The sequence below is a fragment of the Bombus huntii genome, chromosome 4 (genome assembly GCF_024542735.1).
Source record: "Bombus huntii isolate Logan2020A chromosome 4, iyBomHunt1.1, whole genome shotgun sequence".
Taxonomy (NCBI): domain Eukaryota; kingdom Metazoa; phylum Arthropoda; class Insecta; order Hymenoptera; family Apidae; genus Bombus; species Bombus huntii.
The window spans coordinates 5,564,526-5,580,208 of NC_066241.1; the positions used below are offsets into that span (position 1 = coordinate 5,564,526).

Here is a 15,683-nt window from a genome sequence, read left to right on the forward strand (position 1 = left end):
TGTATTGCAACGTGCTTCTCGGAACAACGATTAAATCGTTGAACAACCGCGGTTACATCTCCCTATTTACAATAATCGTATTAAAGTTACATATCTGCGACTCGAGTTTTGCGAAGCCATTACTCATTTTTCCCTTCCAAGTTTTTCCGCGGGCAAATATCGCGGGTCACCGCTGAAACTCACGTGGCCGGCAACGTGATAAAAAATCCGAATGTTAGGCTCGTTATGTCGTTACGGCAATCGTTAAACGCAACTGTAAGCGTGGCAATTGCGCCATTCTAGACGAAAGGTTACGGTCAACAGGAGATTTAAGGTGATCGAACTTGGCCAGTTGCCGAAATAATCTTTCTTTCTTAAGGTCGACGTTGACAAACGAAAAGCGCGGCATGGAATCGCGAAATCGTGCGAGGAACGCGTGTTTTCGCGCGATCGTCGCAAACTAGCGCGCGTCGTGTAGGTTCGTGCGACGAGGTACGAAGGGCCTGGCGGCGATAAAACCAGTCACGAACATTGTACGCGGGGAAAACATACGATAGCTACTTCTGCAGAATTCTGTCGTACGCGGTTGTATGGTACGCGTGTGTGTACTCGTGTGCGTGCATTACACGGAAGCACGGAACAATGCGGTGCCATTCATGGTAAAAGAAGAAGCGGTTGAATCACCCGCCCGCTCGGATTCTACAGGCTTATTCAAACGACAAGCTCCCGGAATAATCGAACGAGTCGTCCGTAGATCGCGATACGAGATTCCTCTGATCTGCCGTACTCCTCCATGCTTCGATAAATTCTCTTTCGCTTCGAACCGCCTCGCTCGTAGATTAGATAGCTCCATTTCACGGATGCTATAAGCCTGTTAGAAGATTGGTAGGTTTCCAGACGCGTAATTGCAGCCACGCAGAAGGCGTTAACCCTATGGAATCGTAACGATACCAATTCCGGAGCGAATACGAATTTATATGTAGAAACGTCAGCTTGTAATTACGGACAGGTAAGCGCGCCAATCGGAAAGCGAGAGAGAGAGCGAGAAAGAGAGAGAGAGAGAGAGAGAGAGAGAGAGAAAGGGCGAGAGGAAGGGGTTCTCGGTGGAATTTACAGAATTATAGCAATTTATACCGGTGGCACGCGCGCTCTCCTCGCGCCTGCATAACGATACGTGTCCGCGTCCCGACTGATTTACAACGTTGTTGAATAATTATTTAGTGAAACGTTGCTCGTGTACGCGATTTCCCCCGCGAGTACAAGCCGACGATTTCCTATTACCTATCCCGATGAAATATCGCGTCTCTGTTAGGCCCGCGAGGAAACTGCGAAATCGTGTGTATTTGCTCGGGCTCGGTAGTAATAACATTGCGGTCTATGACTGGAAGAAGGAAATAGTCTCTCGCGGACCGTGTTATAAAGTTACATGCCGATCGCTGTAACGCGATACATTGCATCGGTACGAGGAACAGTAGTTAGAGATCTTACTAAGGCGGCAAGAGGAATAAAGAAAAAAAAAAAAAAAAAAAAAAGAAGAAAAAAGAACAGCGTGTGGTGACGGTGAAAACGGCATTGGATCGCCTCCTTCGCCTCCGCTGATCATAAAATTGCATCGTATTCTTGCTGGAAAGAATATAAGATATAGAGATTATAAATGCAAACTGCATGGAGAAGATATGATAAGTTTATTTGCGTTCACTTCCTAATTTTGTTAGCATTTGATACATACGTTACTGTACATAGTAGTTACATTTTAATATTCTGGCACGGCACAGTCACTGTATCCGCTGCTTTATATAAGAGAGGATGATTTAAATACGTGTTGCTCGTTGCACGAGTCATTTATTTCGTATAAAAACAGTTTTAGCAATTTGTGATTGGTTGACAAGGCATTGGACTTTAGAACTGCTCTCGTATGAAAAATAAAAAAATGTGAACCATCTTGTTTTTTCTCCGTAGTGCTCAATTAATGTATTGGTTAAAGTTAACCTGTAAAAAAGCCAGCTGCAAAGAAGCAACGAGTTTTAAGTCGATATCTCTGTTTTGATTTGTCGAATTTTTATTTGGACGATTAAAAGCCACGACACTGTCAAGCTCGATCCATTTTGTAACATCGCTGTTTCATTCTTTCCATTTAAGATACCCAGCGCACGATCGTTCACCATTATCCTCTGTAAGGCCGCCGCTTTCGCCAGTTTTCGCGTTTCGTTTTCGTATTTTGTGTTTTTCAGTTTTCGTTCATTTTGCTCTTTTTCCGTTCTTTGATCTCGCGGATTTTTGATACGGCGAATTATTTTTAGATGCGTGCGGTACGCGATACACGCGAATTTGCTCAGCTTGCGTTTGCATTCCACTGATAACGACCAATCGATGATTTTAAACACGAGTTTTAATATATTTGTGGAGAACGAGAAAGATAAGCGGAACTGCCCATATTTCAAACTCAAGGTGATTTTTCCTTTTCTTTTTCTGTTTTTTTTATTTTTATTTTTTTTTTTTTATTTTTACTAGGAGAGTTCGGTTCTCTAATTTCGCAGTGAAATTCATCCTGCTCGATAAGATTGAGATACGATGCTTGCGGTGCTATATCATATTTCCCAGCACATGTGCTTGTTCGTAGCACTGTTGCCTGGAAAATCCTTGTAATCCCCATAAATTATAATAATATAACAAACGAGACCGTGAACGTGTCTCACGTACCTTACGAACAATCGCGGATGAATGAAAATTTCTCGCGATTTGTTCCACTGTATGTCGATACATACATATGTTTATGTACATACATATAGCCGGAGCATGAATTTCACTTTGAGCAGACTTTTCGCGAAATATCAACTTTCACTTATCCTTTAACCCGTAGACACGTACCTTTTCCAGTTAAGTAGAAATAATTAAATATTAGGTTGTTCGGAAAGTTCGTAGTTTTTTAATTATCGATATATTCTATATTTCGTACGATATACCTATGACGAATTTTTGCAAAGTATAAAAATTCCAAGCTTACGATTAGGAATTCAAATTCTCAGTTAAGATCTCTTTAAACTTTTCTTAAATGTAAAATAAAATTCTCGCAGGTTTCACTTTTATCGTCTTTTTATTAGAGCTTGAAACATTTGAAGTCTATTAATAGACTTCGCGCCAATTTTTCCAGCTATCACCAGAGTCAATTCCAAGTACTCTATTATCGGTCAAACTGTCAATCAGCTAGACGTTTCAGCTCTTGATCTGTCCATCAGCCATTTTCATTCTATTCGTCGTCCGATGAAATCAGCTGGCAATTAATCAGGGAAAAAGTATTCGGAATGACGACCACGTCATTATATGTACTTACTACCGCTGTCCGTGCTTAATCATATTCGTCAATCTGACTCCCAGTGACTTACGCGTACACGTGTTTTAATCCAATTACAAGACACTGTTACATGCTGCCGCTGTTATCTGAGCCGTATGAGAAAGTGACATATTTACATCGTAGTTCCCTTCGTATTTGGAATTCACGCGCGCCTTACTTTTCGTTCTTTACGTATGTACGTCACTGTTTGTACAGCTACGAGTATCGTATAAATATTGAAAATACGTGTTTTACTTTTAAAGATATGTATTTTTACACCATTTTGTCCGCTCATAATTTAATTAAAGACAGTCAATTAAATATCAGATAAAAAGAAGTCAGCTTACTAAGAATTCTATTGATAGCTCGACACAATACATCATCGTTTTAATTTATGCCTATCGATGAGTCACATTTTATTAGCCGATATTAAACAACATAACTCACTCTAGATTGGTTCCATCTAGCTCCGACCTCCGGAAACCGCTGCAAATCTCAATCACAAGGAAACTAAACGAATCAATAACCCTACCGTAGGGTTAATCGAATTATTTTCTCGTTGCTAATATTTCTTTCCTTCTTTTACTGCATTTAAAGTAGCTATATACGTGATTTTCTCGTTATATCTCTATTATATTACAAACTTAGTAGCGCCTAATATATTGGGTTGGTAACTAAGTGATTGCGGATTTTGTCAATAAGTGGTATTGACATATTATAATAATAATATCGGTACGCGTAATAACCAGGATGTAGATTTGTATAACATTCGTGGAACATTTCAAGATGAAGAAGATGCATAGTGTACACACGATACGCGAAAATATATTGGCAAGATGTGGTCATTTGGGTCAGCCGAGCTTCGATATCTTGAGATTCGATCTCGAGCTCAGTACAAAAATTTGTTGTATTGTGTTGGCAATTAAGTGATTGCGGATTTTGTCAATAGGTGGTATCGACAAATTTTTCCGTAATGAGCTCGAGATCGAATCTCAAGACATCGACCCAAATGACCACATCTTACCAATATATTTTCGCGTATCGTTTGTACACTATGCATCTTCTTCGTCTTGAAATGTTCCACGAATGTTATAAAAATCTACATTCTGGTTATTACGCGTACATAAACGTCATTAAGTAGTATGTGGACGACGCGAGTAATTCCGGGTCGTGTTAAACCGAGGGAATTACGGGCGTGTAATTTTGGATGTTTGCCAGTGTTTGCCAAAACGAAAACGCCCGCGTGCGTGCGATCCGCGCAATATCCGCGCGAGTGGGTCGTTAGAGGCAAATCGCGAAGACCGAGTGAAATTAAGAAAATACGCGTAGCAGGAGACCATCAAGCGGCTGTCTGCCAACTATTTCGTCGGCACGTGAATGTTTACGACTGCTTCCCGTTTGATTTCCATCTAGATTTCCTCGATTCTCGTCTCTTTATGTAAACTGAATTTTACTTTGAACCATCGTCTATTTTATAGCGCGCGTGCATCCGATAAGGAGGACGTAAAATCGTGGCGATTTATAATCTGTAAATTGTGGATTTGTTGATGCGACTATGTCGACTAAAGAAAGTTATTACATCGACGTTTGGGATGCTTCGTGAGTATAGCGAGATTCGTTTAACGTCAGAACGAGGAGGATTGGATGATAAATTTGTCCTATTTGGCTGCTGCTACTTGCGCGAAGCTCTCACGTGGCGTATGTTATTCGCAAGAATCTGCTGTTTTTTTTTTTTTTTTTTTTTACGGCCATGCGCTCCATTAAACGTTTCGAACCTTGCTGTTTGGACGAATATTTTTCGCAGAAATGATCTTTTTTTACTAGCTGTTAATCCTCCGTAAACCCATGACCGCTGTATTTCATTTCATGTGCTTTGGCTTTGATGTATGAAACGTATACTTTTGCGTTAAAATTTCGCAGAAATATGCCAATACAAGTGCGTTACTAGAAGAATAGGAGAAGAATATAAAAATACGTTTAAATGGTAAACACCTTTGAAAAATACTGTTATCAATTAATAACGTACTAAAGTAGGAAAAAATTAAAGTTGCATATCCGCAGTATCGAGCGTAAAAGGGTCGATTAGGAAAATAAATGACTTCTCGGTAAAGTCTTTCGCCCGGTTTCAAGTAGAGCAAAAATTTGTAGTAATTAATCGTTCGATGATTCGTATTAGTTAGCCGATCAAACTTCGAGTACGTTTCCCAGAAACAAGAAGGAATGGTATAAAAAGTGAGTCACCGTAACGTCAAGATAATCGTAATCGCGAATGCGATAAACAGAGTCCAGTTACTCGATGGCTATTCATAGTCGCGTTCTTCGTGCGGAAGAAGTTTAATGTTTAGTCTTGTACACTGCAAAGACACAGTCTCTTACGCAGTGTCTCCTCGTAGGGTAAATAGATCGTTGAGCGTACAGTGTACAGCTATTCAATTATGTTAGGGACAGACTTTAACGCAGACTGTTTCCGACCGTTGCTGCATGTTTGGGCAAGTGCCAGCTTTTCGATGCACGGATACGTATCGTCCACGGCAAATCGCTTCTTTGTCTCCAAAATTACACGCGGACATCGTTTACGATCTTTCTTTGAAGATAGTCCGAGTTTTATGACTCGTAGATGAACAAACTTTGTCATGTTGCAATGGACACGTATCGTTCTCACGCACATACGGATAGAAATAAACAGATAAAGATGCAGATATAATAATACGATAACGTTCTTCATCGGATATGCATGAATCGTGCAGGTATACGTTATTGTTGTTAAATGAAAGATTTTGCAATTCTATTAGCATCGTAACAAGGCGCGACTGTCGTGATTATATCGATGAAATGCGAAACCGGACTAACAATGTGTATTGAAAATGAAAAGATATTTCCTGCAAATATACAGGGTGGTTGGTAACTGGTGATACAAGCGGAAAGGGGATGATTCTACGCGAAAAAAGAAGTCGAAAATATAGAATAAAAGTTTTTCGTTTGAGGCTTTGTTTTCGAGAAAATCGACTTTGAATTTTCGCTCGGTACGCGTGCATTTTATCACGTCTCGTTATAACGGATCTCACTGTAGATTTTTAAAAAAAATTAAAAAAAAATTTTTATTCTATATTTTCGACTTCTTGTGCCGCCGGTTACCAACCACCCTGTATACTTAATAGCCATGTTAAATGTATAATAAATGTTAAAGATAGTCCCATTGAATATCGATGATCGTTAACGTAATGAATAATTAATCGTTTAAATATCGTTATAATCTCTATGCAATGTTTCAGATATTTTTTATACTCTATCAATAATGATGATAGTCAGACCTCGTAACAGTGCTAATGAAACTTCAATATGTTTTGTATAATACAAATAATATACATATTCACAAGACGTGTCTACATGCTGTTCGAATACTTTCGTGATTCTGTGCTTACCTAATCGCGAATACGTGAAGAATTCGTTTTTTGCTTTGCCGGTAACAATAATAATAATAATAACAAGAATAAAAAACTGTTTATCCGATTGTGTATACATTCTCATATAATTTAATAAATTACTGAAACGCACGTGATACGATCGCAAGAAAAAAGAACTCTTTGCATCGACTAAAACGATCCTCGGCGTTTCTGCATCGGTTACACGTTGATATCCGCATGATCGCCACGTGCCATAGATATCCGCGGTGCTTACTTACTTTCCACGGAACAAAGTTCACGTGGCGGAAGCGGCGACACTCGTTAATCCTCGTTGAAATTCATTCGCGTTGACAACTCTGACGAAGATATTCGCCGACTTCTCTCACACCTCGCGATTTTCCAGATTCTAGAATCTCTTAGCATAAACCTGATTGTTCCAGATAAAAAGTTAATAAGGTCGTTAAGAAGCGCGATATAAGAAGTGTTGCAAAGAATTTTGCAGTCGACGCGGTCGTTTCTTAACAAGCTCGTAGAACGATCGGCCGGTTTATTGGAGCAACGTAGCAGCAACGAAACATAAATTTCTACGTAGCCGTGCTCCTCGTGTTTCTGCTATTCGTGTGTGCACAGGGCCGTATCGTCGAAGTTGCAAACTCATTAACGCGTATAATCCGCCGTTTCCCGATTACGGAATCCTCTTCCACGAGATCCTCGGTCGTGGCACATATAAACGTCTGGAAAAAAGTAACATTATTAATTCAACGTCGTATCGACTGATGTGATACGACGACTTTTTGTCGCAATCACCTTGCGTTTAAAAATAACCTGTCTATTTTAAGCTCACGTAACATTTCCGTCGTTATCGAGTCGGTTGTCGGACTTTCCGGGCAATTTATTTGCGGTGACGTTCGCTTTTATAAGAACGCGAATGCATAATATCGTTTCCTTTACTTCGACAAGCTCGCTACGTGTTTGCTGAAACGATTGTAGTCCAATCGCTTTTCCGCATTCTTCGCTCGATAGTTTTCCAGGCTGGCCGGGTAATCGACGTACCGTCGATCGAGAACGGATATCGATGTTAATTATTTTGTCGTTGTTTCGGCGCCACACGATTATAATTCTCTGTGTCTTGAATATACTTGACTCTTCGCCTTTGTGATTTATTTTAAGAATACACGTGTTTCTGTCGAAGTTTCACGGCCGATACAACAATCGCAAATATATTATATTCGATCGATTTTATAAATTGGAAACGAAATACGAGTAGGTAAAATTGGAACGAAAACTGGCTATACGCTATCGACTGAAGATGCGAAATTATTACGCGTTAAATAGAACACAATGATTTTTAACAAAAAGAAAAAAAAAGAATAATTTTTGTTAATTTCAGCATATAGTATACTTACCAGGATAAGCGTTATAAGGCAAGAAATTACATTTCGAAACTACGTTAAGTGGATGCGGGTCTGACATCGCGTGGATTAACAAGAAACAAATGAGCAAATTGTAATTCTATAGACGCAATAAATAAACTGATTAAGAATCTTTGATTTACAGAGTATTTCTTTTTTTACAGAGGATTTACAGAGTAAATCTAGTTTCTGAAAACGTCGGTCTTATCCTATAACGAGTATAGATTCGGTATTAGGAGACAAGAAGTAGCGTCTTGAAAATATGTATGTAAATGGATGCGGGCCTGAGATCGCGCGAAACTGGATGCTCGTAACATTTAGCAAGACTTATCTCTCCAACATACTCCGTCGATTAATTTATTTCACGATTCACGTGTAATTCGTTACATCCTCCCTAGAGAAGAGAATCCAGTGTTTTTCATCGCATCCACGATTGCATAATTAATCGAAGAAGCGAGTAAATTAACAGAGCCAGTCGGTAAGACCTAGCAATTAGAGGTCTTCTTATTTCCCCCGGATCTATGTTTTTCGTACGCGTGTGCTCGTCGTTTTTGATTTATACAGGCTCGTCTCGCGTAAATGGCTGACTATTAATGTTCGTATTTAATCGAACAGACGCGTATCGCTCGTTTATCAAGTTCGCGGACGTCGATGCCTCGATCGAGCCCGCACGATAATCGACCTTCTCTTTTCAACGTTCGTTTTTTCGTTTACAGGCAGAAAGCCACCATCCGCGGAATTCGATCCGCGTCGAATTGGCACAGAAATCGCAAGTTAACGCGAGACACTTTATCGCAGATCGCAGGCGAGATCGGCTCGCGAACTAGACGCGTTAACACGAAACGGAAAGACTCGTCAATTAGTGTCAGCGACGAAAAGATCTTAACGCGCGCCGGTATTTAATATTCCGCTATGAAGTACTAATTAAACTAGCGTCCAAGTTAAGTCGTGAGATTCCCGTAATTTACACCTGCTGCCGCCGAGATAATAGGTATACGCTTATTTAAGTGTTCGGAATGCCAGCCACGTGCTCCCATCTTTAGCTTTTTTTAGACACGATATTGAATAGAAGAATTGTTTCGAAAAAGATAGACTTAGCAACGTTTGAAAATTACTTCGTTCTGTATCGGTGGTTTTACGAACGATATTCGCTTCGATTTTTACTTCGGTATGTCTCGTTATTTCTTCTCAAGTTTTCTTATTTGTTTTATCGCTTTTATCATGGTCGCTATTCTCTCTTTTCTTTTGGAGAGAATTAATTCAAAAATTTCCAATGCCGAAAGAATTAATTTAACACGTGTGACGGTAATTCGTTACGTATACCTGTGGAAAGCGCACTTATCCTACGCCTACGTATCGGCGTTCATTCTATTTATGCGCACTCACTTCGAATGTCAAAGCTACGTCGTACACGAGACAACACCGCAAAGTTGCTGCACACAGTACTGCACATGCATATTCGTGTTATGGCGGATCGAAGTTTATAACGCAACAAATACCACAAGATGTTACAACGATTATCCGTCGGAACTTGCGAGAACGACGCACGAGCAGTTTTATACGCAGCCTGAGGGAATCCGAAAGAGCGAGGAGGCTCTCGATTCGATCAAAACACGCTCGCCTGTATAACAGTTTGTTTTCCACACGTGATACGTGTAATACGGGTTCTAACGCGCCTCGTCTCTACAGTATATCGTGTTACAAGGGGTAATTGAAGAACGATATGCATATACGTTGTACGAGATGTGCACGCGTGGGCATTGTCATTATCGCAGCCACACAGTACATACATTAGAGTGTTTCGTGTCGATATAATATATCACATTACTACTGTAAACTGTTCAGGGGTGTGGCTCTTGTTGGTCACCACAGGATATCTCGATATACACGCGTCGAACGTCGTATCGTTTACTGCGATTCGCGATGCGTTTCTAGTACTTTCTTTTTTCGTTTCTTCGCTTAAAATCGTCTAGCAATGGACTCGACGTTGAACTTGCATTAAACCGTGAGTCATAAGGAATAACGATCGAGTCTCATTCACAAGGAAATATAGGAACTATACCGGTTTAAACGAGAAAATTGCTTTATTAATTTCCTCCGTAACACAATGATATTTCAATTTCCATTTTATTAACGCTAAATACTATCGTCGGTATAGATAGACTATATCGAACGTTGACAAAATTAAAGTGGACAGAATTACTACAAAGAGTGCAACCATTCCAATTCCACGTAGAGTCGCGAACGATTAATTTGCATATATGTATATGACTGTAATTTGCGATCACGATGATCATCGCATTAAACGCTCGTACGATCCAAGTCTTTTTCGGAAAGTTCGATCTTTGACCTGGTAATCGATTCCTACGCGGCATGATCAAACATCGACGCTGTTAGCCGACGGTGGAAGATCAATAGCGCGTTCGTGTAGGCCAGAAAAGCGAGCTGCAGGCTCGGAGAGAAGAGTTATCACTGTTTATCTAAACGATATGCACCGCGAGTGTTGACCCTGGGTTGCGTAAACGCATGCCTGACGCATACCACCGGCCACAGCACGCCGATTTGACTTCCTGCCTCGATTCCGGCCGTTCGCGATCCGCTTCAGCTACGATCAACTTTGCGCAAAAGGTAGTGGAAACGCGTTAGAAAGAGGACCAGTCCGTGCGATTCCAAGATTCCATTAACGAGACGCGACATAGAGACGAAGAAGTGTCACGATGGAAATAGAATAGATCTTACATACTTGGCTTTGCGTGATGTCTATCGAAGGATGTCGGGCTTAAAGATGTCAACTAGTTTTTTACACATGGATCGTATATAATCGTCGCTCGAAAAAGAACTCGTTCGTGGGTGGAAAGTAAATTCGAAGCTCGAGTAAAACCCCAAGACTCGACGAATCGGTATAAAAATCTTGACGACGTTATGATTTATTCGTTTCGTGCGATGTACGGTAAGACTTGGAATAGATCCTTTTCGATTTTGCGTACTGTATTTGAAAGAACGCGGCGAGTTTAAAAACGTCAACTAGATATCTAGAATTGGATCACGGTAATTGTTATTTGTAGAAAGACTCGTTGATTTGAGAGTAAACGATAACGATATTGCGCAATAAAATCAGGCCAAATTTAAAGATAGTGTCAGTAAGCGTTTGAAAGACGTATCGAGTTATCTTAGGTAATCGAAAAGCGACGTCATTGACAAATAACGTAAGTATGCGGTTCCACGTTGCTATTCTTAGAGTTTTATCGGACTGAATTTACTTTACGTATCAAGTCCGCGTTAAAAAGAACGTGTTTGCTTTTTCGGTCGCTTATGGGAACGTAACGGTCTCGAGGTGAAAATAAATTTGGCTGGAACGATCGTACTATTCGCGTGACGACGGCTTTTTTCATCTACTTTTAGACACACACGATCGTAGTTTTATCGTTTAACAAGGAAGTTCGTTCACGAAGAAGGATAGTTTTGTAGGTTTTAGTGTGAAATTTGCGATGGTTTGAATGTATCGAGACAGTTTAATAGCTAGGTGGGATTTCTCCTATCGTCGCTTTACGATACGACGAGCAACTCAATTAGAGAAATACGATCTTTGCCAGCAAATATGGGCGTGACGTCGTTTATGAAATCATGGTGCTTCAATTATTTCGGGACATTGAACCGTGTACACACGTTGTATCATATTCTGGTTATCGAGCAATCAAATTTCTGTAATAAAAACAATCGAAGTAAAAATCTCTAAGAATTTACTCGCGCTTCCTCTTGGAATTTTCCTTTCCATCTCTGTATAGATCACTGCATAAGGGTTTTTCACAATTTAAAGCAACATTGTAGTTGATCTTTTACGATCCTCGCTTAAAGCTCGTTATCAGCTAAACTACTATAGTGGTAGATGATTTTTTCTCTTTCTTAAACTCTTAGGAATAGATTTAACCTTAGAAGGAGACAAAAACATACCAGTAATTAGCGATTGAAAATTTGGAAAATTTCACGAGGCACGTCGAGAACGCGTATTACCATGAATCCTATCCGTACGTGTTAAACACGCTAACGAGATGCTCCAACAACACCTGAAAATAAATAGCACCATGCTGACGCGTCGTTCGTGAAAACTATCCACAACCACGTACCTACCAGTACCTATCCAACTATCGTCTTCGTTTTTACGACATTCATCGTCCGTACCGTGTCCCCTATCGTTAATTGAAAAAACCTCGACGGGGTCACGATCCTATCCGCACTTTTCAACCATTATACACGATAAAAATCATCAGAGAGAAAGCGTGTATGTCTCTTGAACGGATGATACATCGACGAAAGCCAACGTTCCGGCTGTATCCTTTCGGAGATGCGTGTAAGCGATTATTCAACGAGGTCGAAAATTTCCAGCCAAAGTATAGAACGAGGCACGGAGCTGCAGGAGGAATTGCGAAGTATTTTCTGCACAGTCGCCAACGTGGTTATCTTTATTATTATCGACGATGTTTAGCGCTAGATATCAAGTTAGAATTATATTCTAAAATACTTATCGAAGATTTCGATGCGGAGACGCAGCAAAGTTGCGGGTGATTCGGTTATTGCGAAAGGGTGTCGCGAAGTATTTTCCGCGAGGTCGCCGATATTTTCACCCGAAGATTTTCACCACTGATTAAACGTCAAAGACAAAATTACGTATCGTCAGATCTGTCTAATCTGTCTTCGTTATCCTACTAAAACTATCTTTTTTCATATCATATTTTTTATATCTTCGAGGCTCTATAGCGCGAAACGAGATTTGTCGCGACAAGAAGAGCGATCCTGTCCGACAGTCAGTGTGACAGATAATGATACATCGTGTGAGAGGGTTCGTCAGCCGCGATCCGTCAGGGTAACGTCGTCCCGCGAAGGCGTCCCTTTTGACGCGTCTCTTTGCCGTCCTGTTAAATAAATCCACACACCGATGTACTTTCACCGGCGGCTATAATTAAATCCGAGTTAGAAACGTGGAACGAGTCGAAAGTTACACGGTACGCTTGGTGAATGACACCATGCATCACGCCAGGGGAAGACGTCTTTATTGTTGTCGCACGGAGGCTTCGTTGTAGGCCGTTGTGTAGCCGGCACACTCTCGCCTACGAGAGTCCGTGGCTCGTTACGTAATTGCAACAGGTGTGTCCCTGTCGACCCCGGCCACGTGTTTTTCCCCGCCACGCCGCACCGCGCCGCGCGTTTCTCGACCGCTCGAACGCGGAATCGGCCCGCGCCATCAGACGACTGCGTTATTGTTCACCGGGAATTGATTAAGCTGCAAAATTGCACTCGTCGTCGAGAATATTTTTAAACGTCTTCGTGCCTGTTACGTGGTCGTTGTCACGCTCGTTACGTTTCGCGGCGCAGCGGTTCTTAAGTTATGGTTACAATGTGGACGTATGTTCTGACGAACTATCGTTTTGACAAGTATCGGAATAATCGAATATATCTACACGTACATAGATTCTGACGAGTGTACGTATTTCGATCGTCGAGCGTTTCATTCGATGAGACGTAGATCTTCTGTTCCGACCTGGTCGCTCCGAGTGAATAGATTTTGAAGGTTCGTCACGAGGTTTATCTTCTTTTAACGAGACGTTGGTAGAAATTTCCTCTGGATTTTGTTACCTGTTAGTTACCTGTGATTTATGACGAAGTCTATAAGAAAGACGCGTATCTTCGTTTAGCTTCTTAAGATACGAGAGTCGCACGGGAAAAACATGGTTATACTAAAGAAAAATCGTATGACAAGGGTTTGAAAAAAGAAAGAACAAAACGACATTGGCGAGCTACTTCTTTGAGATCATTCTCTCGGAATACACCCGTGAAACAATAGGACAGACGCGATTCCGCGTGCCCAGAGATCTTGTTCGCTGACGTATGACCATTACGAATGAGTTGGATCGATGCGTTTGACGATAAAGCGGAATCATTCATGGATGCTCTTCGTCAACCGCAAATTGCCACGTTTTAGTCGCAGTGCTGCGCGTTTCTGACGTAAGATTTCCGGGAGATCATTGATATCCGATCTCCGACATAATAACTTAATGCGCAAAACAGCAGACACTTTGATGTTAGATGTGACTCATTTTTAGCAAAGAATTTAAGAGCGAGGTTATCGAAGGAAGACAAACGGTATTAATAGCGATTGATCTCGCGATCGGTTGGGAAAATTCTACGATCGGTGGCGGAATATGACGAGGATCGGAGCGAATTGGAAGGCGTGAACGCGTTGGAATCAAGGAACGTTTCTATCGTTTTAGGGATATCAGTTATTATTAGCCTCGCGCAGATGGCACACGCAATGACTCAGACGAATAAAGTGGCGACCGATGATAAGTGGCAGTTCAGTCAGGAAGATAGCGTCGAAATGACACTTCTAAGTCGAGCACTTGTATCTAATTGCGCGGCTTAGGTTAATTTTTCAAAATACTATGGAGATAAGCTAAAAATACACGAGTGCTGCACAATTCACCGATCGCGTGTTTACAACGTGTATTTGTTCATCGAGAAGCAAGATGATAAAGATAGAACGTGTAGATGGAGTATTTTTTCTCCATCGTACATATATTTTCTTGTTCGATGATTCAACTAATCGAGATTTTTATTTATCCGTTACAATAAATGTACAAGTAGTGTGAAGCGTATCCTGTCACATTTCACACCAGTGTGCTAATACAGCAGTGTGCTCGTAGAAAGTACGTGCAATTTGGTATTGCTAAAAGAGGAACGTATTCGAGTTCTACCACGACCTTGACGATCTTCGTGTTCGTGTAGCTTTTTCGTAAAATTCCAATTCGAAGAGAGGAGACATATTTTTAGCTAAATTGTACCCTTCGCTTTTTATCGCCGTATCGTAAAATATCGAACGATCTGCAAGATAAGAACACAGAAACGTTGAAACTTACCATTTAACCTGTCAACTGGGTTGTTTCTTCGCCAGAAACTTTCGTAGTTACGGCATTAAAATTTAATCAGGCCAAGTACCCGTGTTCTAACGTACCGATAGCACGATCGAATCCCAAAAGAGCGTAGATACGCCGAATATATTTCAGTTTATATAATACCATACGAAGAAAGTAAATATAACGTGAAAATGACAAATTGTGGTTGTAGGTGAGCGGGAGGGAGGCGGTGCTGACCGGTGGCGGCGGCGGCCATGCGCCCCGGCCCGCCAGTACAGCCGAGCCGCCGCAGGCCTCCCCGTCGCCAGGAAGTCCCTCAGGAACGCAATCGACGGCACCGGCTAGATCAGCCGCAACCGCTGCAGCCACGTTCATACGGGAACAGCTCACGGGCCCTGCTGGTGTTGCTGCTGCTGCTGGCCGGCAGCCCTCTGGTCCTGGGCCTGGCCGAGCCGCCAGGGTTACCCGGGGCCGAGTGGCAGCAGGCGTTCTCCAGACATACGTATCCCAAATCAACTTCCACCAGGTCTATACAACCGAGAAAACAACAAAATCTTACCATTGGATACCTCACAGCCATCAAAGGCGGTCTGAAAGATCGTCAGGGTCTTGCCATTTCCGGCGCCTTCTCCATGGCCCTTGACGAGGT

At 41.5% G+C, this 15,683-nt stretch overlaps 1 protein-coding gene across 4 annotated transcripts in view; it reads left to right on the forward strand.

Moving 5' to 3' along the window:
* LOC126864513 (receptor-type guanylate cyclase Gyc76C-like) overlaps positions 1–15,683 on the forward strand; it is a 100,589-nt gene that overhangs the window by 42,520 nt on the left and 42,386 nt on the right. For 3 of the 4 annotated variants that reach the window (XM_050615929.1, XM_050615928.1, XM_050615930.1), the window contains one exon: positions 15,246–15,681. In XM_050615929.1, coding sequence (XP_050471886.1) covers positions 15,289–15,681 — 393 coding nt within the window. In that variant the 5' untranslated portion in view covers positions 15,246–15,288. Of the gene's footprint in view, positions 1–8,104; positions 8,278–15,245; positions 15,682–15,683 lie in introns of those variants that run through there. The other variant, XR_007689211.1, reaches the window with a different exon arrangement.